The 26,620-nt window shown below is 42.0% G+C and overlaps 2 protein-coding genes across 3 annotated transcripts in view; one reads left to right on the top strand and one right to left on the bottom strand.

The window, feature by feature from the left end:
• The window catches only part of SS18L1 (SS18L1 subunit of BAF chromatin remodeling complex), a 31,173-nt gene extending 18,825 nt beyond the window's left edge, over nt 1-12,348 (bottom strand). The window contains exon 1 of one of the 2 annotated variants that reach the window (XM_020808118.3): nt 12,093-12,348. Coding sequence is in view for 1 of the 2 variants with exons in the window: in XM_020808115.3 (XP_020663774.1) it covers nt 11,429-11,497 (69 nt within the window). In the remaining variant the exon portion in view is untranslated. Of the gene's footprint in view, nt 1-11,428; nt 11,962-12,092 lie in introns of those variants that run through there. The other variant, XM_020808115.3, reaches the window with a different exon arrangement.
• A 16-nt stretch (nt 12,349-12,364) lies between these two features.
• PSMA7 (proteasome 20S subunit alpha 7) lies at nt 12,365-24,714 on the top strand. Its single transcript, XM_020808122.3, has 7 exons — nt 12,365-12,614; nt 17,827-17,953; nt 18,886-19,010; nt 19,903-20,025; nt 22,028-22,147; nt 22,879-22,941; nt 24,483-24,714. Exons 1-7 carry the CDS (start codon nt 12,519-12,521, stop codon nt 24,576-24,578), a joined length of 750 nt encoding a protein of 249 aa, XP_020663781.1. The 5' UTR covers nt 12,365-12,518; the 3' UTR covers nt 24,579-24,714.
• The last annotated feature ends 1,906 nt before the right edge of the window (nt 24,715-26,620 follow it).

The raw sequence follows: 26,620 nt of genomic DNA on the forward strand, positions 1-26,620 counted from the left end.
CAAAGTGCTGCAAGACTGCTTTGATCCCTGCTTTCTCCCTTCATGCTAAGCCCCACAGGGCTTAGCAAAAGGAGGAGGAAAGGGATCAAAGCAATCCCGCAACTGGAGGATCATTTTGATCCTTTTCCCCCCTTATTCAGCCACGGGATTGCTTTGATTCTTTCCCCCCTTCTTTTGTTAAGCCCCATGGGACTTAGCAAGCAGAGGGGAAAGCAGAGATCAAAGCGACTCTGCAGCACTTTGATCCCTGCTTTCCTTTTGCTAAGGCTTAGCAAGTGGAGGGGGAAGCAGGGATCAAAGCCCTGCAGGAACAATGTGATCCCTGCTGTCCCCTCTGCTTGTTTCTGTACTCTCCTCAGCTTACTTCCATGTATAAGATGACCCTCAATTTTTAGTCTAAAAATTTTAGACAAAAGTATAGTCTTATACACGGAAAAATACAGTATTCTTGTACTGAGGACTGTCCACCCTAATGAGGCATTGTCCTCTAAGGGCACGGTTTCCCCAGTTTCTGTAGAGATCCTTTACAGATGGATTTTTTGAAAGAGCCATCCCTCAAGCAGGTAAGAGGGATGGCTTGTAGACAAAGGGCCTTTTCGGCAGCTGCCTCCAGACTATGGAATTTATATTTATTTATTTATTTATTCCATTTATACCCCACCTATCTGGTCATATTGACCACTCTAGGCAGCTTGCCCTCCCGACTGAAATTCGTCTGGCGCTGACGTTGATGACATTTCAGCGCCAGGTCAAAACCTTCCTGTTCCAGAAGGCTTTTAATTGAAATAACATCAACTGTGGGTTCTGATGGCAATTTTAATTCTATTTTAATCATTTTATCTTTTATTGTATTTTAATTGAATTTTAATTGTTGTAAGCCGCCCAGAGACCTTTGAGTAGAGTGGGTGGCATAGAAATTAATTAAATAAATAAAAATATGTGTCAGGAATGGAACCTGACACTTCTTGCATGCAAAGAAAGTGTAGATCTCTCCAAATATGCAGAATGTTTGCACTGCCCTGTTTATAGAGCCAGCCACCCTTAGTGATTATAGCAAAATATTTCATTGCTTTATTTGTTCTGTTATCTTGTTTTTACTGCATTTATTGATATTTCACACTGCACTGCCATTAACCATTCAGGGATTTTTATAATAAATGAAATAAAGTGGGGTGGGAAGTTCACAGGAAAGCCCTATAATGGTCCTAGGCATTCTGTAATGATGCACACCTGTATCTGCAGGGAATCAGTTCCAGGCACCTTTGCTGAAAACCATGGATAATATTGAACCCTATACATCAGAAGTCCTCAACCCCTGGTCTGCAACCTGGCACCGGTCCATGACCTAGGCAGGAGCGGGCCGCGGACACAGATATCCTGTCTCCCCCACAAGCATGCGCCCTGCACATGCGCGTGAGTGCACCATGCCCTTGTGCACACGGACTCCCCCCCCCAACTGGTCAACGGTTGGGAAAAGGTTGGGGACCACTGCTAGAGCCTCGTGGCACAGTGGTTAAACTGCTGTACTGCAGCCAAAACTGTGCTCACAACCTGGGGTTCAATTCCACGTAGCTGGCTCAAGGTTGACTCAGCCTTCTATCCTTCCGAGGTCAGTAAAATGAGTACCCAGCTTGCTGGGGGGGGCAATGTGTATCCTGCATAATTAACTTGTAAACTTGTAGTCTAGCAGCAGTACTTCCAATCCATTAGCAATCAGTTCAATCACACAGTTACGTGGCAAACTGTAAAAGGATGCACTTAGAGTCTCCAGTAAAACAGAGCCATACGTCAGTGCTAGAGGACCCAATTTGCATACAGAAGGTCACAGATCGGGTCCTTGTCATCTCCAGTGGAAAGGATGAATAAGAATTAAATCATGGGAATATTGTCTGCCTACAGATTTGATGCAGAGCCCGGGAGAAAAAAATGAAACCATTACTTCCTGAATGCATCCACTAGTGTGACCAAGTAACTTTTCCAAGCTTTGCCTTTGTACACAAAGAATAGCCAACACTAATGGATCAATGGTTTGATGGTTCAGCATGAGGCAGTTTCATATCGTGGGCCTAAAGCTACCCTCCTCCCTCAATACATGGGCCAACAGACAAACCTTTCCCTCTGTAAGGAAGTTCAAGACAGCAAAATTGCAACCCAGTAGCTTTGCCCAAGTCAATGGATCACCTGAGAACTGAATAAACCCTACTTTGCACAGCAGTGTGTAAATCCATCAGTTTCATTCTTGCTGAAACACTCAATTTCCACCCGTATATGTCTTCCACCCCATTTCTGCATCTGGTTAGGGAACATTTTTATCCCCACATGTACATTTAAGTATATTTTTTCCATCCATTTCTTTGAACTCTTCACATTTTTCTAAAATACATGTTCTTGCACTGACTAAAGCAAAATGTGTCACTTTGGCTACACATCTTTAAAATGTACATGCCGTTTTGTGTGTATTGTTTCCCTCTGAAGTTCACTGCAAGCCTTGCAAATATATGGTTGCAGAAGTAAGATAGTCAGTCTTGGCAGCCATGGAATACGTATCACAGAAATGCAAATCAAACAGATTTCTTTCCCAAATTTATCTTTTCATAGCTCACCCCAAGTTTTCTTTATTGAAATGATGTTAAGGTGGAATGGAATAATTAGAGTTTAACAAAGGATGGCTTTCAAGTTGTTTTCACTTAGGGTTGTTGTGGGTTTTTCGGGCTCTTTGGCCGTGTTCTGAAGGTTGTTCTTCCTAACGTTTCGCCAGTCTCTGTGGTCAGCATCTTCAGAGGACAGCAACCTGTGCTCTGGTATGGTTGCTGTCCTCTGAAGATGCCGGCCACAGAGACTGGCGAAACGTTAGGAAGAACAACCTTCAGAACACGGCCAAAGAGCCCGGAAAACCCAAAACAACCATTAGATCCTGGCTGTGAAAGCCTTCGCGAATATGTTTTCACTTAATTTACTGTACGTACCTTTAGTAATTATCCCCTTGTAAATCATTAGAAGACACCAGCATATACAAACAGTATTATAACTCATCCGGCTACTCATTACGAAACTACATTGAAAAGCGGCCCATCGTGTGCATTAAATAAACCACATAATGAATGTGATTTATTCATATTCTTTTAAAGCTGCTTTTCCCAAGATGATGAAGAGGAAATGGCTGCTTATCTCATTCTTTTTGATTCAGAAAATGAATAAAAACATGTCAAAGCAACATCAAAACCACCTTCTAGCCAGCCTCTTCGCTGAATCAACGGCTTGTATGAGTTCTCCAGATGCTTTTAACGTGAATGTCCAACAGACCACTTTTAGGTGGTCTTCCAATTAAATGCAATTTCCCGCCATCTCCAAGGGGACAATCACATCTTTATTACAAATGTCTTTATTCTGACTGTCAAAAAATGTTTTAACCACATCACTAGTGGATGAAGAGTAGCAGCTTCCTGACATTTTCACAAGAATCATTTAAGTTTCCCTAATGCGTTCCCAAGGCAGTTGGAAGTATGACCCACAGTTCTAAAAGAAAAACGTGAATTAGTTTTAGAAGGAGAATGGCAGGCTGGAATAAAATAACTAATTAACTAAAGAAATAATGTTTACAAATACTGTAGAATTTATTGATGCTGAATATGCAAATTATTTTCATTAAATTTCATTACAAACATGGATAAAGATTCAGTAATCTTGCTTTAGCTAGGCACCCACGTCCACTAAGTATTGCCTTTCCTCTACATTTTCCAGTGACCTCTGAGAACCTCCAATCTTGAGTCTTTCTCGCCAAAGTGGACAAAAATGTTTGGGCTGTACCATTTCAGAATGCAAGTGGGGAATGCCACATGTGTAAAGGCACCTCAATGTTAAACCAGAGTTTGGAAAATTCATTTTTTGAGTGGAGGGAGCTGCAACTCCCAGATATCTTAGACGCTGGCTGTGATGTTTCTGGGATCTGTAGTCCAGAATCCCCAACTTTTTGAAGATCTGTAGAAAATGATTCCTTATCTAACAAAATTAGTTATCAAGGAGACAGAAGCCTTTCCTCCAGTATCTAGTTTTCTATGCAGAAAGGTCTGGGTTAGGGGCAAGCTTCAGAAATGCTCCTCTGCTGTCCGCTTAGTATATCTAGCACCGAGATTCAGTGAGAATCAGCAAAGAGGGAATGTCCTGAATTAGCTCTGCCATTATGTACACATGTATCCATGAGAGAAACAAGAACAACAGAATCACCATTTGTAGCCCATCTTGGAGAGGAACGGTTTTGGGTGTGATTAGACTACAGTACTTAGCAGGCTAAGGACAGAGAAATACAGGTTGCGGTCTCCTTCACTGCCTAGACGGAAGCTAGGATCAAAACAAGAACTACGTCCTCAATGCTTTCTTCCCCTCCTGAGAGACATTTCTCTTCAGAGGAAGATGAAGGAAAAAAAGGATTTTGTGCAGCCATACACCAGCGAAATGGCTTTTAGCTGCAAATGAAAAGCAATGACTGACTGATCTATGCCTTAGGGCAAATTCTGGAGTCAGAGTCTCTGTTTCCAGGGAGCAGTGCAAGAGGAAAACTGCAACGGAAGCCAAAATAAAATGAGCCAGCAAATAAATAAATAATCAATCAATTTTTTAAAAAATATGAGGCTTAAAAAATGTACCCCCAGAAAAAGGGACTGGTAAAACCACTCCTGGGTACTCTTTAACCAGAAACCCCCCAAAAGGGTTGCTGTAGTACATCAGAATGGATTTAGCAGCACACAATTATTATAGGGACCCAAACTGCTCAGAACTGTAGGGAAAGAACCAACATAAAAATTGCTAAAAAGCAGCATCACATCATCTGTTATGCAGGCAATCAGGAACCAAGGATTCCTCCCCTCTGCCTTATGTGGTTATTAAAATCTTAACGTCAGAGTCAGACTGCCCTCTTGTAATTTAAATAAACTGCTCCTTGCTCTGTTCTCACTAGAGGTAGTCAAGTTTTTTCTTCCGCTTAAAAAATATTTTAAAAGCCTCTAAATATCCCCCCCCATTCATCTTCCTTTCTCATTTGGTCCTACTTTTAAAAGGGCACTTAAAGTTAAATGTGAATGTAAAATACAATTAAATAAATTGATTCCCTTTCATCCTTAACGCCACCCATAAAATGCCACGTCAGAATTCATGGCTGCACTCCCCGAGACTGTTCAAACTCCAATGTAAAGCACAAGTTCTGCAGGTCCATTGTAACCCAGTGCCAACCTAAGACATTTTGCTGCCTGCCCTGCAGCAAAGAACGGGAGGGAACCCTCTCCCAATCCATGTTCAGAAGCTAAAATGGATGGTGAATTGAATTTTACTTTAATATTGGCCATGGCTGAGTGGCTTCCACTATTCCTGAGTGTAGGAAATCTTGGGACCACAGGACAGGCCAAGGTTACAGCTTGTGCCCACCTGCTGCCTCTAATGACTGGATTAAATTTTCCAAAACAGGGCTGGAAATGTTTATGGGCCTCCAGATGTTGATCAACTCCCAATCTCCCTCATCATTGGCCAGGCCAGAAAGGGGACCTGGAGGTCTCCAGAATCTAAAACACCACAGGTTATGGGCTCATGATAAGGCCAGCTCTGTCTGCAGGAATTCCAAACACCAAGAAGCTGTGAAGCTTTAACATATGCAGATAAGGGCAACCCAAACAGTGAAGTGGCTGAAGCAATCTCTTTATGAGGAAAACCTACAAGGCTCAAGGGTGTTTGACTGAGGGAGGAAAGGGGTTGATACACTGGAGGAGAGATGGGAAACATCTGGGGTTTTTGTGTGTGTGTTTGTTTTGACAACTGCTAGAATTCCAAAACTCTGTGGTCTGTGTGGGCCCTGTTAGCAATGAGATTCTCAAAGTTGTTACCCAATCACCACAAATATTGTCCACACATGAGAAAAGTGTGTATAAAGTTGTAGAACATAGCAGAGGAAATGGACAGGGACAACTTTTCTTCCTCTCATAATACCAGAATGTAGGCCACCTGGGGAGGACAGAACTTACAGTGGTTACATCCCAGAATGACGGATGGCCACTACCTTCACAGTATTGGAGACAGAATGCCTCCATATACCCTGTTTCTCGGAAAATAAGACCTAACCTGAAAATAAGCCCTAGTATGATTTTTCAGGATGCTCGTAATATAAGCCCTACCCTGAAAATAAGCCCCAGTTAAGTGAAACCCCACCCTCTACCATTGTGCAGCAACAAGAAGATGACATGGCTGTATTTGAATAAATGTAGACTGCTGTGCATAAAAAAATAAAACACGCCCTGAAAATAAGCCCTAATGCTTTTTTCGGAGCAAAAATTAATATAAGACCCTGTCTTATTTTCGGGAAAACATATTGGAGAACAAGAGCAGGAGAGGAGGGTGTTGTTGAATTCATGTCCTGTTTGTGGGCCTGGATACTTTTGGGAGGTGTAACCAAAAAGCACATATCTGCTCACCTCTAATAAAGACAACAACAACAACATCAGAGATGGAAGGAGAGAAAAAAAGAAATGGTTGGCAGAGTTTACCCTGCCCGCTTCTGACCCAGTTGCCCCACAAGAGTTTAATCCTCCATAAATACCCCAAGTGAGGTCTTTTCAATAACAACAGGCTCCCTGCACTTCCTTTAAGGGATTGCTTGTGATACATGTGATGTGTACCTCACACAGGGGGATTCTGTAGCTCCACGGAAGACTATCTGCTATGTGTACAGAATGTCTCACATTCAATGCAACCATCTTTGAGAAAGACTCATGCTTTCGAACCTCAGGGAGCCGCCCTCAGCCAGAGTCCGACAAGACTGAACTAAATGGTGAACCCAGACAGCGTCTGATTCAGCACAAGTAATCTTCCCATGTGCACTTCGCATTCAGATATTTCAGGGACAAAATAGAGTGAGCAGTGAGTTGGAAAAACAAACAAACAAGAGATCTGTTTCTATTTATCTTGCAATAACTATATCTAAAATCAATGGATGCTCTTAAAAGTACCATACTTACAGTGGTCCCTTGACTTACAGACGGCTTGACTTACAGACTTTTCGAGTTACAGACTTCTCTGGCTGCAAAATTTAGGTTCGACTTGCAGCCAGAGAATCGACTTACAGACCAGAAAAAAACAAAAATGGAACAAAAATGGAACAAAAACGGCCAGTTACGGGATTGATCCGTTTTCAATGCATTGTACAGGTAGGTCAATGGAGACTCGACCTACAGACTTTTCGACCTGCAGACACCATTCCAATACGGATTAATTCCGTAAGTAGAGGGTCCACTGTATTGAAAAAGGGGAACAGGAAAATGAAAGAAGGTGAGGGTTGATTAGTCACTTCTCCAACATTTCCCTTTCCTCTGTTATTGAGTGGCCACAGTCCATTCAGTTAAGCTGGTCCAATGAAATCCGGACTGGCATTGAACACCATGTGCTTGTGGCTGGGTGACAAGGGATCACTACACACAAAAGACCAGCTAATGATACCCACCAACCACAGTGACAGATAATCTCTTCTCCTTAGCACAACAATACACCCACAACAAGACACACTAATCACCCATCTACAGAAAAAGACAAAAGCCTATCTCACAGCCATAAATACTGCACTCCCAAAGCCAACTACACCAGAGCACAGAGTGCTGTCCTCTGAAGATGCCAGCCACAGAGACTGGCGAAACGTTAGGAAGAACAACCTTCAGAACAAGGCCAAAGAGCCCGAAAAACTCACAACAGCCATCAGATCCTGGCCGTGAAAGCCTTCGAGGATTAGAAGTGGTTGGTATTTCTATGAGAGGACTTCCATGTAGGACAAGGAAAAAAATCTTGTCTGAATCCCAGAAAGCTACTGCCAGCAAGACTGACACTGGAGTATGTTTTATACAGAGAGGAGCTTCTTGAACTTAAGAGCCTGCTGTTTCTCAATTCAAAATAAGTTACTATCGTCTGATCTGACTGTCAGCAGTTTTCCAAGGTCTCTGACAGAGATTTTTCTCATCACTTATACCTGGTATTTTTCTTAACAGAAGATGCAAAAGACATGCTGTAGAGTCCTAGCCAACATAACAGTTTCTGGTTGTATGAACAAGCTCATATCAATCGCATTCACCACACAAATTAGTTTTTAAGGGTGCAGTGGGATCCAGGAAGGAAGGTTATGTTAGAATTCAACTAAGAGTTGTATAAGACATGGGATCAAAATCAGGTCTATCAACTGCTGTTGGTATACCAACAGAGCCTCCACCTGCAGTGAGGGTATACCTCTTGATCACAGACTCGTACAATAATTGAGATGGAAGGAGTCTATAAGGACATCAAGTCCAACTCCCTGCTCGGTGCAGGAATCCAAACCAAATTATATCTGACAGATGGCTGCCCAATTTTCTCTTGAATGCCTCCAGCATTGGAGCGATCATCAACTCCCAAGGTAACTGGATCCATTGTTGAACTGCTCTGACAGTGAGGAAGATTTTCCCGATATTCAACCACAATCTGGCTTTCTGAAACTTGAGCCCATTATTACATGTCCTGCATTCCGGGATGATCAAGACCAAATATTCCCTTCCTCTCTACGACTACCTTTCAAGTATTTGAAGAATGTTATCCTATCTCCCCTTAGTCTTCTTTTCTCAAGGTTAAACATGCCCAGTTCTTTCAGTTTTTCCTCATAGGGCTCAATACACAACTGTTCTCTAAAAGCCCTGTTTAAACTCTGCACAATTCAATAAATTCCGTATTAAGGATATACGCCAACCAGCCTTACATTCTTTTCAGCTTTACATGCACAATGGACAAGAGCACAGAATGTGCACTTTTTTACACACACCTTATTGAAACTACAAAATTTTCAGAACTATTACAAATTCTCAAGTGGTGAAATTCACTTCCGATTACTGTCCCATCTGATTGCAAATCTCAGCTCTGCCATGAAAACTCACAGGGGTGCGTGGGGGCAGTGGTAAGCCCCTCACCTACTTCAAAAAAATAATAATCAGGGCCACCATACATCAAAAGCAACTTGACAGCACAGAGGAACAACAACTGTGCCAATCAACTACATAACCTTTGCAACTAAACTCTGTGATAATCCAGTACAAGTTGTAAGACAGCCAACTAAGGAGCCAGACGTTAGGAGTTTGATTCCCCGCTGTGCCTCCTGTAAGTACAGCCAGCTTGTGTGGCCTTGGGCAAGTGACACAGTGCTAGGGCACCTCCAGAAGAAGGGAACGGCAAAGCACTTCTGAGCATTCTCTACCTGGAAAATTCTGAAAAAGAGTCTCCATAAGTCAGAACTGCCTTGACAGCACATGGTTATTATTATTGTTAAGAAAAACTGTCACGATACAGCAGATGGTCAACAAATTCTCAGTGATTTCTGTGGGAGAATTAAATATGGGCTTTGGTCTCTGAGACTGAAACCACTTTGGAGCGAGAATGCTCCTCTTGTACCATATAAATCCTCACACACGTTGTTAGCACAGTATCATTTTCCCCACATGGAAGTCAACAGGATTTGTACCCCTAAGTTCACTCAGAAATAAGCCTCTTTGCTGGACATTTTCCTTCCCTCTCTATGTTATGTGTAAGCCTCACTTTGGCTAGGTTGTTCTCTTAGACCAGGGATGGTGAACCTATGGCACGCGTGCCACAGCTGGCACACAGAGCCCTCTCTGTGGGCACACAAGCCATAAGTCGCCATAGAGAAATACCCATCCTCCGATCCCGGATTTTGGCACTCCCCTCTGCTGGTTCAGTGGTCCAGCAGAGGGGTGCAATGGCAACCATTACCGGTCTAGCCCAATGGGGGTTTGGAGGACCAGTAAGTAAAGTATTTATTTGTTAATACCGCCCATTGGGGGGGGGGGGGGAACACAAGCATTTAACCCTTGCAGGGCAGAAGCAGTTGGTTTTTCTAAACTGAAACCTCAGCATTCAGGTTTGAATTGTAGTATTGGCACTTTGAAAGAAATAAAGTTGATTTTGTGTCGCAGTTTGGGCATTCAGACTCAAAAAGGTTCACCATCACTGTCCTAGACCTAGAGAAGGGCTTCTTAAGATACACACAGATCCAGATCTAGGCACATGGGATGGGTTTTAAACCCAAACAGTCGGAGCTTTGCAAGGGGGAGAGAAAAAATAACCGGATCTGTGCCTTCTGCCACAACGTCTTGCCCTCTCTCTCTCTCAATCTTTGGACCATCTCCATCGCAAGGAGAAAAGGCCACCAGAGCCCTTCTCAAGCTCTTCTCCCGAGACTTTAATAATAAAAACTCCCTGGCAATCGTCACAGCCAGAGAAGCCAGAGAGAGAGAAAGGCGAAGGGGGGGGGGGCAGGCAGGCGCTGGAAATCACGGGTTATTGTTTAAGCGTGAACAGATCAATTACTCAGCATTGACACCTCCGCACCTCTCCCGTTATTGACGGACCCTTCCTCGGGTGAAAAGGGAGCCGGGGAGGAGGGATCTTCCTCTCCACTCCAGTTTAGAAAAACGGTGCTTCAAACTTGCACCCAGGAGACACACCTGCCTTAGGAAGGTTACGACGGGCCACTATCCACTCTCCCCCCTCCGTCTTCCCCCCCCCCCCAAATCCCAACCTCTCTTGCCACCAGCGCTTCCAAGATTGTCCCCTCCGGAGGTGCCTTTTTAATGTACATCAATAAATGCGACTCGTCCAGGGAGTCCCACCCCACGTCCAACCCTCGGCATGAATGCAACGCATCTGCTTTCCAAATAATAGCGCGGGGGGGGGGAACAAACGCTGGAGGCAAACAGGACAGAAGTCGGGCGGGAGGGGGAAGCATCTGATGCCGCACGTTGTGGCGTCTCCTTTTTTTAATAATAAAAAAAAGGCGACAAACGTTCCAGCGCTTGCAAAAATGATCCGGAAAATGCACGGAGGAAGACCCACCTCCTCCCCCCCCCCCAAAAAAAATACACACCACGCTGATCATGCTTTCAAAAATAGACCACCTGCTTGCAGTTTGGCTTTTTAAATTTTTTTTTTTTAATTTTGGCAATGCAGCCAAACATTGCAAGCATTTCTAGGAAAGGAAATAACCTGCAAGCAAATGTCTCCGTTTCTTTTTTTCTTTTTGCACAGCCTGCCTGAGCTGTTGTGACCCCTCAATCTCTCTCTCCTCCTTTGCCATCATCTGAACACCTTTGCTTTGTTCCACCTCGTCCTTCCCCTCCTTCTCCGGCTGCCCATCCTTTTAACATCTTTTGCATATTCACTATTTAGCAGGGGCATCTTGTAGAATTAAGCTTCTCTTCCCTGCCCCTGCCAGCCGGGCCACACTTTTGCCCCCAAAACGCAACATTTATATACCTCATACCCAGACGCACGTACATACATGCATACACCGCTGGCATATAGTATACCATGCTGTTATTCCCTCCCTCCTTCCCCGTTTTATTTTATTTATTTTTTCTATTACCTTCTGGATAGTTTGCTGAGTGACCTCCCCTTTGCCTCTTGGACGAGCAGAAGCAAAGGCAACCGACATGGTGGCGTGGTTATTATTATTTTTTTAAAAAGATCTGTCAATAATACAGTGGTTCCCAGGGTGTAATAATATTGTTATTATCTGGCTGCTATTCCTGTGCAAAGGCACAGCATTCGCCGCAGTGCATAAGGAGGGGAGCCTGAGCAGATGGTACAATCTGCGCCTTGCAAGGAGCCTGGGGCATTGCACCAAGAACCTCCATGCACCCCTTTTACCTGGACGCTTCTACTCCCAAGGCAAGGCGGAGAGCCAGCTGCTGAGGTCTGGCGGTGGGGGAACCAGCAAAGCCACCTGAGCTGCGTTGCTGTCGCCCCCCCTCCTTCCTCTCCAAATCCACCTTCCCCTCCTCCCCTTCGCGTTGCACATGGTGCATCCCTGCTGCTGGGTTTCCTGTCGCAAGCGAATAGCAACTCTCTCTCACAAGAGCATCTTGATGCGCCAAGTACGTAAGAAGAGGCGGCTGCGCTACGCCAAATGCGTGGGCGCGGCAGGTAGAGAGAAGCGGGCGGGGGAGACACAGAGAGAAAGAGTGGGAGGAGCGAGGGAGGCAAAACTGCGCAAACGTCACAGGCGTAACGCCACCTAATGACCTTACCTGCGCTACTGGCGGAGGGACAAGCCCCTCCCCACCGCATCAGTACCTTATGACCTTGTCTTTCCACATCCCTTATCAGCCGACCAATTCCATCCGTCGCTGTGTAGTGTATGCAAAACAGGGAGGCGGAGTTGCCTGTGGCGGCAGGTACGTACTTGACGTAGAGCCTTCTTATTTTTTTTCCCTTGCCTGTGTTTGTTTTCACAACTTCCCTGTGTAGTAAAAGCGGCGGAGTTCTACGTCAAGGGCGTTGCGCGAAGAAGCCTGCGCGCACGCGCGCGTGGGGGTGACGCGACGCGCCTGCGCGGTGAACGAAAGTGACGGTGCTGTTTTGAAGGGGTAAAAAAAAAAATCCTCGGGCGGCCGGTGCTTTCTTCCCTTCAGGCCGGGCGCGTCGTTGCGGGGTTCTCTCGTCAGGCCGTCGGCATGAGCTACGACCGGGCTATCACCGTTTTCTCCCCAGACGGGCACCTCTTCCAAGTCGAGTACGCCCAGGAGGCCGTGAAAAAAGGCTCCACCGCGGTAAAGAAAGAGCCCCTGAGGCGACTGTTTGGGAGGGGGGGAGGGGAAGGGGAGAAAATGGCCTTTGCGCCACGAAACTGAGGGACGGAGGGCCTTGGAGGGCAGCCGCGAGTAGGTGGGTGGGTGGGAGGGAGGGAGGTAAGGAAGGGGGCTCCCCGTTTTGCGTACCGTGAACGAGCTGCATCCCAACCAGGAGGCGGTTTTCGGGAACGGCCCGCGTGGCTACACCTCGCCGCTTAAAATAAATTGAGATCCAAATCCAATTTGCCCATCTTCCCCCAATTTGTCTCCGCCGTTGGGAAGGCAAAAGAACAAGTGGCGGGGCGGGGAGGAGAAGTAGAAGTAACGAGGCGGCGGCCTAAGGTTTTCGCTCGGGATGTTCGCCCTGGCTGTGTCGGGAAAAGCAAAATAGAAAAAGTAAACTAAATAAATAAGACAAAAACGCGTTTCTTTTTTTAAAAAAACCTTTATATATATCACCTCTGTATCTATATCACCTATATGGGGCTGTAGTTCTAAGCCAGTCTGAGGAAATGGACGTCCCCAGGAAAGCTCATATTACAGTATATTGATATAGATGCATAGGTGAGCTTCCCTGAGGAAATTCACTTCCTCAGACTGGCTTGGAACCACCGGGCAGAAGAAGAGGGGCAGGTGTTGGAGGTTAAGTTCAGGCTGCGGATTTATGGTCCCTTCCAAGGGGAAACACACATACACACCCAAATCCTCCCTCACACTTTTAGCCCATGTTGTTTAAATAGAAAATGGGGATAGCTTGTTGGGAGGGAAGGAGAGGTACAGAAATAAAATTTTATGTAAGTCCACATACTCTGAAGCAATGTAATGTGAATGCATTTGTAGGTCACATTTTTTTGTTTTGGGGCTAAGGACATTTCAGCCCTTTTCTTTTCCCCCACCACCTTACTTGCACAGGCAATATTTGTCACTCACTCCATGGGAATCACTGACCTAAGCTGCAGTAAATATATAACTGAACTGAGTTTAGCTGGTTTATATACCATCCCATTACTGATGCACAATGTCTTGGGCAGTTTACAGCAAAATAAAATATAACCTGGCAACTATAGAGTTATAAATAAAACCAAGAGCCTATAAAGCATACTACAAGAGGCTTAATGTCAGTTATCAGATAAGGCAGAACAGAGGCATAAAATTAGATGTAAAATCAGGCAGGATTGTTATAGAAGGCTTCTCTAAATAATGTAGTATAGGAAAAGAGTGATGGTTCATTTTGCAGGTTGTTTATTTATTTATTTATTATTTATTTATTTATTGGACTTATATACCGCCCCATAGCGCTACAAGCACTCTCCGGGCGGTTTACAATTTTAATTATACAGGCTACACATTGCCCCCCCCCCCCAGCAAGCTGGGTACTCATTTTACCGACCTCGGAAGGATGGAAGGCTGAGTCAACCTTGAGCTGGCTACCTGGGATTTGAACCCCAGGTCGTGAGCACAGTTTTAGCTGCAGTACAGCGTTTTAACCACTGCGCCATGAGAGTTGTAAACTCTTATGAGTATAAGACACCTACCTAATGGTGGAGGTTATGAAAGAATTGGGGTAGTATACTAGCTAAAAGTAGACTTAATGAAAAGCTGTCTTGGGTCATTTCAAGGAGGAAGGTGGTGTAAAAAAAATAAAATAAACTGGCAAGCCTCTTGGGTTGTCACTCACTCCATCTGAAGCATGGGAATCACTGACCTAAGTTGCAGTAAATATATTACTGAACTGAGATGATATAAAGCATGTCTAGATCTACTATGTTTTGGACCTTTCCAGTTATCTTAAAATGGTATAGGCACCCAATTTTGTTCTCCAGGAAATCCTTAGATGCTTGCTTATTAGGAAGTGGCGATTGACCCACAAGTGACTGGTATAGTTGAGACAGCTGAAGACTTGGTGTTTGAAGCTTATTAGAAACACCTCACAGATGAAGTCAAATACTGTCCTGAAGTGGCAGATTCTAGACCAGTATACGGAGCAGATGCACTTGCATTGAGTTGTATCAGAATAAGAATTGAGCCTGCTGATTTTTGTGATTTATCTGAAGAATTGTAGAACTGTTCTATTATTTATTTATTTATTTATTTAATTTATACCCCGCCTATCTGGCCCACCGGACCACTCTAGGCGGCTTCCAAATATAAAATCAAATAATAAAACATAGACAAATACATAATAATCAAGCAAGAACAGCAGTAAAGATAAAAAGGAAAAGTAAGAAAAAATCAAGAGTTGGCTGGAGGGAAGGCCTGAATAAACAGCCATGTTTTTAATTGGGTTTTAAAGGTGCCCAGCATGGGGGCCGCGCGAATCACCGGAGGGAGATTGTTCCAGAGGCGAGGAGCCACCGCCGAGAAGGCACGGTTTCGTGTCTTCTCCTTCCGGGCCTCTCTCGGCGTCAGGCTCCTCAGCCTCACCTCCTGACTCGTGCGGGTGATCCGGGTAGACCTTGGTGGGAGGAGGCGTTCCGCCAAATATCGAGGTCCTAAACCGTTTAGGGCCTTATAAGTAAGCATTAAAACTTTGAAGTTGACACGGAAACAGATGGGCAGCCAATGCAATGCGGCCAGCATTGGAGAGATGTGTTGATATTTTCTCACTCCTGTAAGGAGCCTGGCCGCTGCATTCTGCACCACCTGAAGTTTCCGTGTCAGCCTCAAAGGCAGCCCCACGTAGAGCGCGTTACAGTGATCTAATCTTGAGATTACGAGCGCATGCACCAAGGTAGTGAGTGCATGTCAAGATAGGGTCGCAGCCGGGCAATCCGCCAAAGATGGAAAAATGCGGTGCGGACTACCGACGCCACCTGAGTTTCCATGGTGAGCGTCGGGTCCAAATATATGCCGAGGCTGCAGACCCCACTCTTCGCGGCCAAGGTGGTCCCCCCAAATGTGAGAGAGCCACCCAAGCCACCTACCACGGGGGTGGTATTATTATTATTAGACCCAGCTATGTCACAGTAAATGTGTAAAATCAGTATTTCACACTCTAGTAGCTCCAGAAAAATATGTATCAAAAAACAAGGCAACTATGCATGTTGCTACTAATTCAAAAGTACAGCATTCTCATCAGCCCTAAATACATATGCATGTTTGCTTTAATTTACTTTTATTAGAGGTTGCTTCCACATCTTTTAAGGAAATCCAGGAGATAAGTGTTGATTTATAGTGATAGTTTGCCTTGAGAGCAATTAAAGTTTCCATCTTGAACTTGGAACAGCAGTAAAAATTCTGCTCATGTGTACATGATGGTTGGCAGTTGATAAACATTTGGAATTTTGTTAAGGTGACAAAATTAACAAATTGCTTTGTAATTTATTCCCTCTCATATATTGCCAGAGTTGGGAACAACGTTGCCTTTTGTTCATGGTGTTGATATTTTGTGCAAATAGTCTCACTCCTGTGGACTCCGTTTTTAGTGTTATGCTACTCTGAAACAGAGTATACAGTTAAATCAGCTGTGACTTCATATTTAGCAGTTGATTCAGTTGTTCCACTCTAGTTGGGATTGGCAGTTGAGTTTATACCTATGGATTCTACAAAACACAAGATTTCTAGGAAAACAAAAACAAAAAGATCAGATAAAAGAAAATGAGAGGCTGTTTAAAACTTACCTTAACATTTCTGTATCACCATAAAACTATATAAGGCAGTATATATGCAATTTTCTGCAGTTTATTGATATATGATTTACTAACCGTAATGTCATAGAAAGTAATGCTGCTTATAGGTTTACATGTCCAAATTCTGTGCCAAATAAACTAACACTTGTATGTTGCATTTATACCCCGCCTTTCCTCCAGTTTGCTCAAGGTGGCATACATGGCATCTCCTTTATTTTTGCAGCATCCTTTGTGAGATTGGTGAGACTGGAAATATATAACCAGCACCAAGGTCATCCAGTGAGCAGGGTGGATTTGATTTAAATCAAGTTGATTTAAATCGTGATTTAAATCAATAATCATGATTTTTAAATGTAAAGACTCAATCTTGCTGGTAGATATAATCTTTAGTATTTCCAGCTAGATGACGATTTCATATTTAGAATTATATGTCAGATTAGTAAAACATATCGGAGCTGATTTTAGTTTAATAGGTTAATCAGTTATATTTGGAGAACCACTTAAATTGTTTTATTTAAATAAAACAATACCATTACTAGCATACATATTTTAACAGTGCTTATTAACTGAAGTGGTTAAACAAAATATCTTTTTAAAAAGCAACTATCTTCCAAGTAATCTTCAAACCTAATATTGAAGGTACAGTAGGAACCCTGCTATCCACAGGATCAGAATCCACTGATTCACTTATTCATTGCCTGAAAATACTAAATACCCTCCGCCCGAAATGCATATTTATAAATATTTCCAGGGTGTATTTACCAGAACTGGCCATTAGAGGAATACACAGACAGTGCAATGTATAGCGTTCGCTACATCCACATTTTTCAGCATCTGTGGGGAGGCTTGAAACCAACCCCCTGGGTATACCATGGTCTTACAGTAACATGTTCATTATTTGTACATAGATTTGCAGAACAACAATGGGATTAAGGTCTTTTCCTAAAGTTTGTTTATTTTATACAATCTTACAGTGAAAAAGTGCATGCAATCTCATCTTGGATAACTTGGATTAATTTAAGTAATTTACAAAAAATGTAAATATTACATGAATATTTAACTCATGCTGCATAACTAAGCTCTATTTCATGATGAATAACCTTTGAACTATAATGTATCTTATATAGAAAACTATCTTTGGATTTTTCCTCCAAAAGCATTTCATTAAAGTAAATCTGATTTAAACTTTACAAAATTCTGTTTTTAAGTTTAAAAACCATCAGTTTTAATCCACCTAGCTAGTGAGTTTTATGGTCAAGCAGAGATTTAAGTTCCAAGTTATTTAATAACAACAACAACAATAATAATAATTAATAATTAATAATAATAAAGCAGAGATTTAAGCCCACTTTCCCTAAATTTCCAGTCCAACGCTTTTTAACTGCTGTGACACACTGGTTGTCAATTCCTCATTTCATCTTTCATCTAAATAGGGTGGGGAGGCAAATTAAAAAAAAATTGGACTGTACCAAATATGCTTTGGTAGTCATAAATGAGTTTAATTTACATGGACTGTGGATTTGAATCAAAATTGTCTTCTAACAAATTGTGTAATATTAAAGGTTGGCGTACGAGGAAAAGACATTGTGGTTCTTGGTGTAGAGAAGAAATCTGTGGCAAAACTTCAGGATGAAAGAACTGTCCGAAAGATCTGTGCCCTTGATGACAATGTCTGTATGGCATTTGCAGGTACTGCTAAAGTGGTATTTCAGAAATGGCATTGGGATAAAACTGTACTACTTGTTGGAACAGTGCTGTAATGTTGAAAAAAAATAAGCAATGCCATATTTTGCCTTTACATTCCATTATTAATTAACAGTTATTTAGTGACTGAATGGTTAAAAAGTTATAATAAATGAGACTCTTATGGGTTGAAGGAAGAGATTTCAGAGCTGAGGTGAACTACTTTAGTGGACCTGGAAGTCAAACTTTTTCTCCCAGTCAGTTACAAGTCACATTAGGAAATGGCTGGAAAAAAGGGGGGCATAAAAAGGAAAAGACCAAATAGCCATTTCTGGTTCTGATTTTTTGTCTTGGGGACTCCCAGCACTATTCTGAAGCAGAAAACTGCTTCTGGAGGCTTCAAAGTGTTGGGAACGGAATTTCTTATCCCATCCCAGGGCTGTATGCAGTCTGGGGGCAGTACTTTGGGTATCCAAGAATTAAATGGACATCTCCCTGTTGCTGAGTTAGAATTTTTGAAGCTTGCCCTATGAAGTGACTGATGCACTTTTCTTTCTTGCACACTTGTTTTATATGTGTTATGAAGCAGATACAATGTATTGCATTATATGGGAAAACATGTAGTCATTTATGAACCTTAGCTGAGTATAGATGCAAAGAGGAATATCTAAATGGGGAAGTTAAAATTTAGTTCTTAATTCTTACATACCTTTCTAATTGCATTCTAAGTATTCTGTGGGGAAAAATAATTGTTCACATTTTAGTTTGACTCTTTGCACTTCAGGGAACTTTAACTTTGCCAATATATGCTTCAGAGCTTGTAGAACAATATTTTCTTGAAAGTTGTCATTTTTAACTAGGAGGATAATAAATACCTTTTGTGCTTCCATGCCCATTATGTTAAATGCTGCATTTTTGTTTTTTAAAAATATTTTCAGGGCTGACAGCAGATGCTAGAATAGTTATAAACAGAGCACGTGTGGAGTGTCAAAGCCACAGACTTACAGTAGAGGATCCTGTTACTGTGGAATATATTACACGTTATATTGCTAGCCTGAAGCAGGTATGTAAAAAGAAAAGAATAAGATAGTTCTTGTTGTTAAAAGGTAGTTAACTAAAGTTTAATGTTGTGTAGCTTCTTTTTCATGCATCAATGAACTCCAAAGAAGTAGAATATAAGGCAACTTATTTTACCAAAATTGTAGATGAATAGTATGTTTCTCCGAAAGACTGTGAAAAGCAATACAGAAGAGTGCTAGACCAAGTTGTCTTCGTGATTTCTGTAGCTTAACATACTTGTCTCCTTTAACTCTCATTTAGTTACTTAGTGTTAGCTCTGTACAGTAAATATGTCTTTAAACAAATTTTCCAAAATTTTATAAGAAAATGTAATACCTATTGTATGTAAAGTCAAAATTCTAGTTTCTCCTTCAATTTTTACTTTCTGCTGCTGCTACGTTCAGTAGGATCCTTGGCTGCATTAATGCATTTAACTATTAATTTTTTGGGACACATCTAGTATCTCTGAACAATTTGCAGTATAGCTGTTCATAAGAAGGCAGACTTCATAAGATAGGGCTAGGCAGTCCTATACAAGGCTGCTCACCAATAGGTCAGTCCCTCTGAGTTAAATGAGACTTATTCCTGGGCAAGTTCCTATAATCCCATTGTTTCACTTAGTAAAAATTCATGACTCAGTCAGACACAGCTATAGGATGGAATGACTTCAGATAAATAAATTGGCTCTTTCTGTTTTCCCACTATTGATATAAAAATGGCTCCAGGGAATCACTCTGCAGGGCATTTACTGATAGTGACTTATGTTTCTCACAGAACAAATTCAGAAAAAATTGCCCTGTGTCCAGGTTATCAGCTGTGAAATTATTTTATCAGAGATATTTACTTCAACCGTGTACCGTTCTGCTATAATATGAAGCTTCTCTGTTTCTCCTCAGCGCTATACCCAAAGTAATGGTCGCCGACCTTTTGGTATTTCTGCCCTCATTGTGGGATTTGATTTTGATGGAACTCCACGACTGTATCAGACTGACCCTTCTGGCACATATCATGCATGGAAGGTGAGTTGATTGGTGTTGTTTGGCTGGAATAAAGGTGATACAGTGGTGCCTCACTTAGCGACGTTAATTCCTTCCGCAAAAATCGCTGGAGAACGAAAATGTCGCTATACGATATTAAAAAGCCAGTAGAAACGCGTTGAAACCCCTTCAATGCGTTCCTGTGGGCTTAAAACTCACCATTGAGCGAAGATCCTCCACAGCTCCGCCATTTTCAGTGCCTCTAATGCGAGGAATCCCTCCCTAAACACAGCAGGCGGCCATGTTTTTTTCCCAGCGGCCGTTTTGAAACCGCCGATCAGCTGTGCGAAAATGGGGGCTTTGCGATGATCGCTTCCCTGTGATCATCACAAAGTGAAATTTCCCCCTAGGGAATATCGCAAAGCGATCGCTTTTGCGATCGCAAAAACTGTCGCTAAGCGATTTCATCGCTATACAGAGTGATCGCTGTGCGAGGCACCACTGTAAGAGCATTTTCCTTGCGTACATATAGCCTGTTTGCAATGTAACCAGTCTCTCTTGTAACTGTGTAGTCTTATCCATCCTTACTTTCTTAATCACCTTCTGTTCATTGTTTCCCATTCTGGACCATTTGTGATCGTTCAGATGACACTGATGTCCACAACAACACTTTGAATAGAAGCAGTAATCTTCATGCTGCTAGTTAATTGTCTATGTTAGCCTGTTTAAACATATGGCAAGTGGTAATCTGATATTCTATTTAAAACATTACAATTTTTATCATTAACTGGCTGCAACTTCAAGTACTTTGATTATGATTTAGGTCAGGTAGGAGACTTAAACTCTGCTAAAGTATTGTCTTCAGATCGTTTACATGGTTTTCTTTATAGCTCTCTTTAGATATATGATTGAAAGAAGGTAATTTCCCTCGCTGAGGTTACTTAAACTGAATTCACAGATTACTTTAACTGAAGCTACGGCTGCCAGATGCTGGGGGAAGGAGGAACTTGTTTATATTATGTCTGTTTTCTTCAGCCTTTTGAGAGGTGAAGGAACTATACTGTCTTTTTTAAGCATTATAGAACGCAGTGATTTTGTATCATGTCATAATCAAACCTCTGTGGCTAGAAAGGTTTTTTAAAGAGGTGTGTGGAAGAAGAAGCATTGTCTGCCCTAGCAAGATTGTTGCATTTTGGATTTACTTCATTTAGATACATCTAATCACTTACAGTAGGAATAGAGACCTTTGGTGAGTCCAGAAGCAAGTTTTCTTCTCTTGGGCTCATTTGTGGGGCTGCACAGACTACCAAATGCATAAGAAATAAAACTGGAAGTGGCCAGAAATCCAGTCCTGGTTTTATAAAGGCAAAAAGGTAAAGGTTCCCCTTGACAATTTTTGTCCAGTCGTGTTCGACTCTAGGGGGGCGGTGCTCATCCCCGTTTCCAAGCCATAGAGCCAGCGTTTTTGTCCGAAGACAATCTTCCGTGGTCACATGGCCAGTGCGACTTAGACACGGAACGCTGTTACCTTCCCACCGAGGTGGTCCCTATTCATCTACTCGCATTTACAGGCTTTCGAACCGCTAGGTTGGCGGGAGCTGGGACAAGCGATGGGCGCTCACTCCGTCACGTGGATTCGATCTTACGACTGCTTGGTCTTCTGACCCTGCAGCACAGGCTTCTGCGGTTTAGCTCACAGCGCCACCACGTCCTGGTTTTATAGAACTTGGTATTTTGCTGTGTTAAAGCATTTCTTCCCCCCCCCCTTCTTTTGTGGGCAATACATTTTTTTGGTGGGGGGGGGGCAGATTGAGGGAAAGCCTTATTAAGGCCTGAGGCTGCATTTGGCCCAGGGCCACCCTTTGGTTACCTATGACTTTTACTATCTGATTTCATCTTTTCTTTCAATGTTGTCTCTTGTTCCTCTGGTTTAAGGATAATGTATATAAAGAAAATGAAAGTGCATAAGCAATGTATCCTTTATCGTACATAAACTTTCAGTTGGCTTATAAACTAATACAAATGAACCTTATTTTAATCTCAGGCTAATGCAATTGGCAGAGGAGCAAAGTCAGTGCGTGAATTTTTGGAAAAAAATTACACTGATGAAGCCATTGAGACAGATGATCTTACCATTAAACTTGTTATCAAAGCCCTTCTTGAAGTAAGTCTGAGAATTTTGAGTTCTTACTGTCTTAAACTTGATTCTGTTAACTATTAACACCCTCGATGGTTATTGATAGATTTATATGCACTTTGTTTTTCCTAAGACTAAAATACTGATACTATAATAGATTTGATAGGTGAAATCTGGTATTTTAATTTCAGTCAGTAAGATTTTAAAAAAATTAAGTTATAGTTTAACTTCATTCAAAATGAATAAGAACTAAATATAGTAAATATCCAGTTTTAAATTATTGGTTCAAAATGCAGTTTTTGTGTGCAAGCACTACAAAGGTGTGCAGGAGACCACCCAAAAGCCCACAGGACTATTTGGATTTCTTCCTCAGAAGAAGATTTGGCCATGGATATTTTCTTGCAACCCTTTGGTGTCCCCATTTTCAGTTGGGTGTACAGCAGGCATAGTTCTCTTCATTCATGTTGATCTCAGTGGGATGGATGTAAGAAAGGAAAAACAATTCAGAAAAGGAGAAATGAGAGAAGGGCTGCCCCCCTTTCTCTCTTTTTCCTGCTGTTCTGAGAGATATTTGGATTCTACAGAAGTTCCACCCATGAAGTAAATCTTTTCTAGATTGAAGAAGCCCTTTGCACATAGGAGTGGTGTGCAGCAGCTCAGTCTGAGATGTCAAAATTCTTTCATGAGGAAAAATGTCAGTTGAGTTTTTTCTAAATAAGCCTTTTTCTAACACTTTTTCTTATTTTCCTGAATATAAGGTTGTGCAATCCGGTGGGAAAAATATTGAGCTGGCAGTTATGAGACGAAACCAACCTCTTAAGGTAAAGGGCATTTAGTAATATTGCTTTCTGTGTTAGAGCTTGTACTTATGTAACTATGGTCTGTTCCCACAAACTACAGTGGGATACTATTTAAATCTAGTGGCTTCCTAATCTAGTGGCAGTGCAGATAGAAAATGAACAGTCTACAAGAGAAGCTTAATTCAACCAGTTTCCTTCTAGCTTCCTGCACAGGTAAGAAATGTACACACACACCTTTTTGTTCTGTTCCTCTTTCTAGTTCACTGTCCTCTTTGAGAAACTGTCTGAAATGGAAATGGGCATAAATCTCTGATTCATCCTTTGGATAAACAGGCGTTCCGTCGGTACCCACTCAGAGGCAGTGGCCAGCGAAGGCAAGGCAGGGAAGCCTTGCGCTGCCTCTGAGTGGGCGCTTGCCAGAGGAGGTGGGGGTGAGAACCGCCTTTTTGTCCAAAGCACAAACCACCAGACCAGCAATTCACATCCATCTTTATTCCCAAAACAATTTGGCTTGACGTTTCCCAGCTGAAGGACGAGGCCAGGATTTCAGCAGCTCTGTGAATGATTAGAAAGCATTTCTGCAGATAGCAAGAAGTATGAGTAGCTCCTATTAGTGTGCTGCCCCTTTATAGAATTTATCTCATATTGGTTTACAGTATAACAAAGCAATGTGCAAGTAACCCAGTTAAAAATAATAAATAAAATGGTAATGTGTTGATATTCTTTCTGCAGTTTTAAATTAAATGATCCTCCTTACGCTGTTTTCAAATACATGCCATTAAAATAGCTGAGAAAATTAAAGTGGTGTAAGGTGATACTGAAATTATAAGATGCATGCCAGGTGAATCTTCTGGGGAATGAGTTTCACAATTAGAGTGACTGAGGTTTATTTATTTATTTATTGCATTTATACCCCGCCCATCTAGTCAACTGACTACTCTGAGAGGCTTCCAACATATATAATAAAAAATATATAAAATATAACATTATAGATGAGAGCTTCTCTGTTGTTTCCACCTGCTTAATCTGTGGTAGTGGGTATGTGACAGTTGATACAGGAGAATATGATTCTTAAGGTACTTGGGCCCTGGGTAAAGAAAAGGCTTTGAATTGGCCTTGTTTGGAAGCAAATTGGAAACCTGTATAACTGGCAAGATTAAGATCTTCATGTGCTAAACCAGTCAAGATGCTGGATGCAATACCTAAACCCTAGTCAAGAAGGGCATCTCCAGACACAACATATGATAGTAATCTAAAAGTTTAGATTGCCAGTTTGGATCCACTGACAGATTATATCTGTTCAGGAGGTAGTCACAATTCATATATCATAGTCAGCTGTTCCATGTTTCTCAGAGCACCTATGTTCCAAAAGATAAAACCTAGATAATGAATTACTCTCTTTTAAAACTGAGTTTGACAGTTTAAGAATACAACCTTAAGAGTGGGTTTCAGGATTGGGGTGTTAGGATTTTCTGTAAGAGAAGAGCCATAGAAAAGCCCATGGGTGAACTTGGCACTCTGGTGGGCAGCCCCGTTTTAACGTTTGCCCCTGTGTATTACAGATCTTGAGTCCTGATGAAATTGAAAAGTATGTTGCTGAAATTGAAAAGGAGAAGGAGGAAAATGAGAAGAAGAAACAAAAGAAAACAACTTCATGATGAATGAAATTTCATTGGCAAGATTGAGTTTTTAGATCAGTCATGAGTTCTGTATAGACATGAAGGCATTCCATTCTCCTGTTCTGTGCACCTTTTCAAGAGGCCTACAATAAACTGCCTGCGTTTTTTAAAAAAACCTTGTTACTGTACGACTCCATTCTTCAGTGTTCACTGCAACATGATTATATTGCAACTCTTGTATAATGGGCAAAACTGTTTCCTTTACTTCTGGTTGACACCTTGTTGACATAGAAGACTCCCTTTATTACACATCTCTGCTCTAGTTTTATTTACAGCCACTATTGCTTTGTTATGTTTTGCTCAGTTTTGAGGTTAAGCCCTGGCCTACTTTAGCTCATGTTCGCTGCCTTAATTAACCACATAAAAGCTGTGTTTGCCAAATTCTTGCTGCACATTTCAGGATGATAAAATACCCAAGTGCTGTACCTGGGCATGAAATTTAAATATAAACCTGCTATCTCAGTGAACATTTTGACAATAACTATATAACTGGCTTTCTAACATCAAATGCAATAAAATAATGATCAAAGATTATCTCATAGTGGTTCAGCTTATGCTCTTCTCTAGTATAAAGGTAGAAATTTAGGTAAGGTATCTTAATATGTAATGAGAGTGAAAGAGGAGAGTGCAAAAAACGGTCTGAAACTCAACATCAAAAAAACTAAGATCATGGCCACTGGTCCCATCACCTCCTGGGAAATAGAAGGGGAAGATATGGAGGCAGTGTCAAATTTTATCTTCCTGGGCTCCATGATCACTGCAGATGGAGACAGCAGCCCTGAAATTAAAAGGCGCCTTCTTCTTGGGAGGAAAGCGATGACAAATCTGGACAGCATCTTGAAAAGCAGAGACATCACCTTGCCAACAAAAGTCCGAATAGTCAAAGCTATGGTTTTTCCTGTTGTGATGTATGGAAGTGAGAGCTGGACCATAAAGAAAGCAGACCGCCGAAGAATTGATGCCTTTGAATTGTGGTGCTGGAGGAGGCTCTTGAGAATCCCCTGGACTGCAAGGAGAACAAACCTATCAGTTCTAAAGGAAATCAACCCTGAGTGCTCACTGGAAGGACAGATCCTGAAGCTGAGGCTCCAGTACTTTGGCCATCTAATGAGAAGAAAAGACTCCCTGGAAAAGACCCTGATGTTGGGAAAGTGTGATGGCAAGAGGAGAAGGGGACGACCGAGGATGAGATGGCTGGACAGTGTCTGCGAAGCAACCAACATGAACCTGACACAACTCCGGGAGGCAGTAGAAGACAGGAGGGCCTGGCGTGCTCTGGTCCATGGGGTCACGAAGAGTCGGACACGACTAAACGACTAAACACAACACACACATCTTAATATGTACACTTGTGCGTCTGAAATGCTTCAGCAAATACTTTTTGGTGACAAATTTATTTATGTATTTATTAGATTTTTGCCCCGCCCCTCTAGACAATGTCTACTCGGGGCGGCTTACATAGATAAAATGTCTGTACAGTAATTAATACCCCTTTTAAGATCTATAGAAAGGATAAATATAAATGACTACGACCAGTAACAAATGAAAATGGCTCAGTTATTTATATCTATCTGTATAACTCTGTTACAGAAAAAAATTGCTTATTCAGCAGTGGCTGTAATCCTGTTGCATATTGTAGATTACACTAGAGAACAGGATGTGTCACCCTAAATTGCTTCTGTGACTGTCAGCCTCCATAATAAGGAATGAGGTACAAGTATTTTGTGGTTTCAGTCTGATAAACTATAGCTGTATAATTTGGGCTGTAGGACAAAGATAAGTACCTCAGCTTCTCTACCTATTTATATATATGAAACACCTTTAAGAGGCCAATAAAAGCTTATCACAATGGGGCACTACACTCCAGGTTAAACTGCAGTGCAACAAGAATGTTGCATCTGATTGAGTTGTATTCAGGTTGTTACACCAAGTTACATCAGACCTTTCTGGAATTTTTATGGTGGGAAAAAGGGCCAAGCATGACATAAGATGATGGACAGAAATTATTTTATTCAAGTGCT

This window comes from Pogona vitticeps, chromosome 4 (assembly GCF_051106095.1).
Source record: "Pogona vitticeps strain Pit_001003342236 chromosome 4, PviZW2.1, whole genome shotgun sequence".
Classification (NCBI taxonomy): domain Eukaryota; kingdom Metazoa; phylum Chordata; class Lepidosauria; order Squamata; family Agamidae; genus Pogona; species Pogona vitticeps.

Bases quoted from the DNA above. Each gene is read 5' to 3' on its own strand.
- PSMA7 (XM_020808122.3), top strand. From the start codon at position 12,519: ATGAGCTACGACCGGGCTATCACCGTTTTCTCCCCAGACGGGCACCTC. The intron at 22,148-22,878 runs GTAAGTCTGAGA...CCTGAATATAAG, and splicing joins TTATCAAAGCCCTTCTTGAA to GTTGTGCAATCCGGTGGGAA. The intron at 22,942-24,482 runs GTAAAGGGCATT...TGTGTATTACAG, and splicing joins GACGAAACCAACCTCTTAAG to ATCTTGAGTCCTGATGAAAT.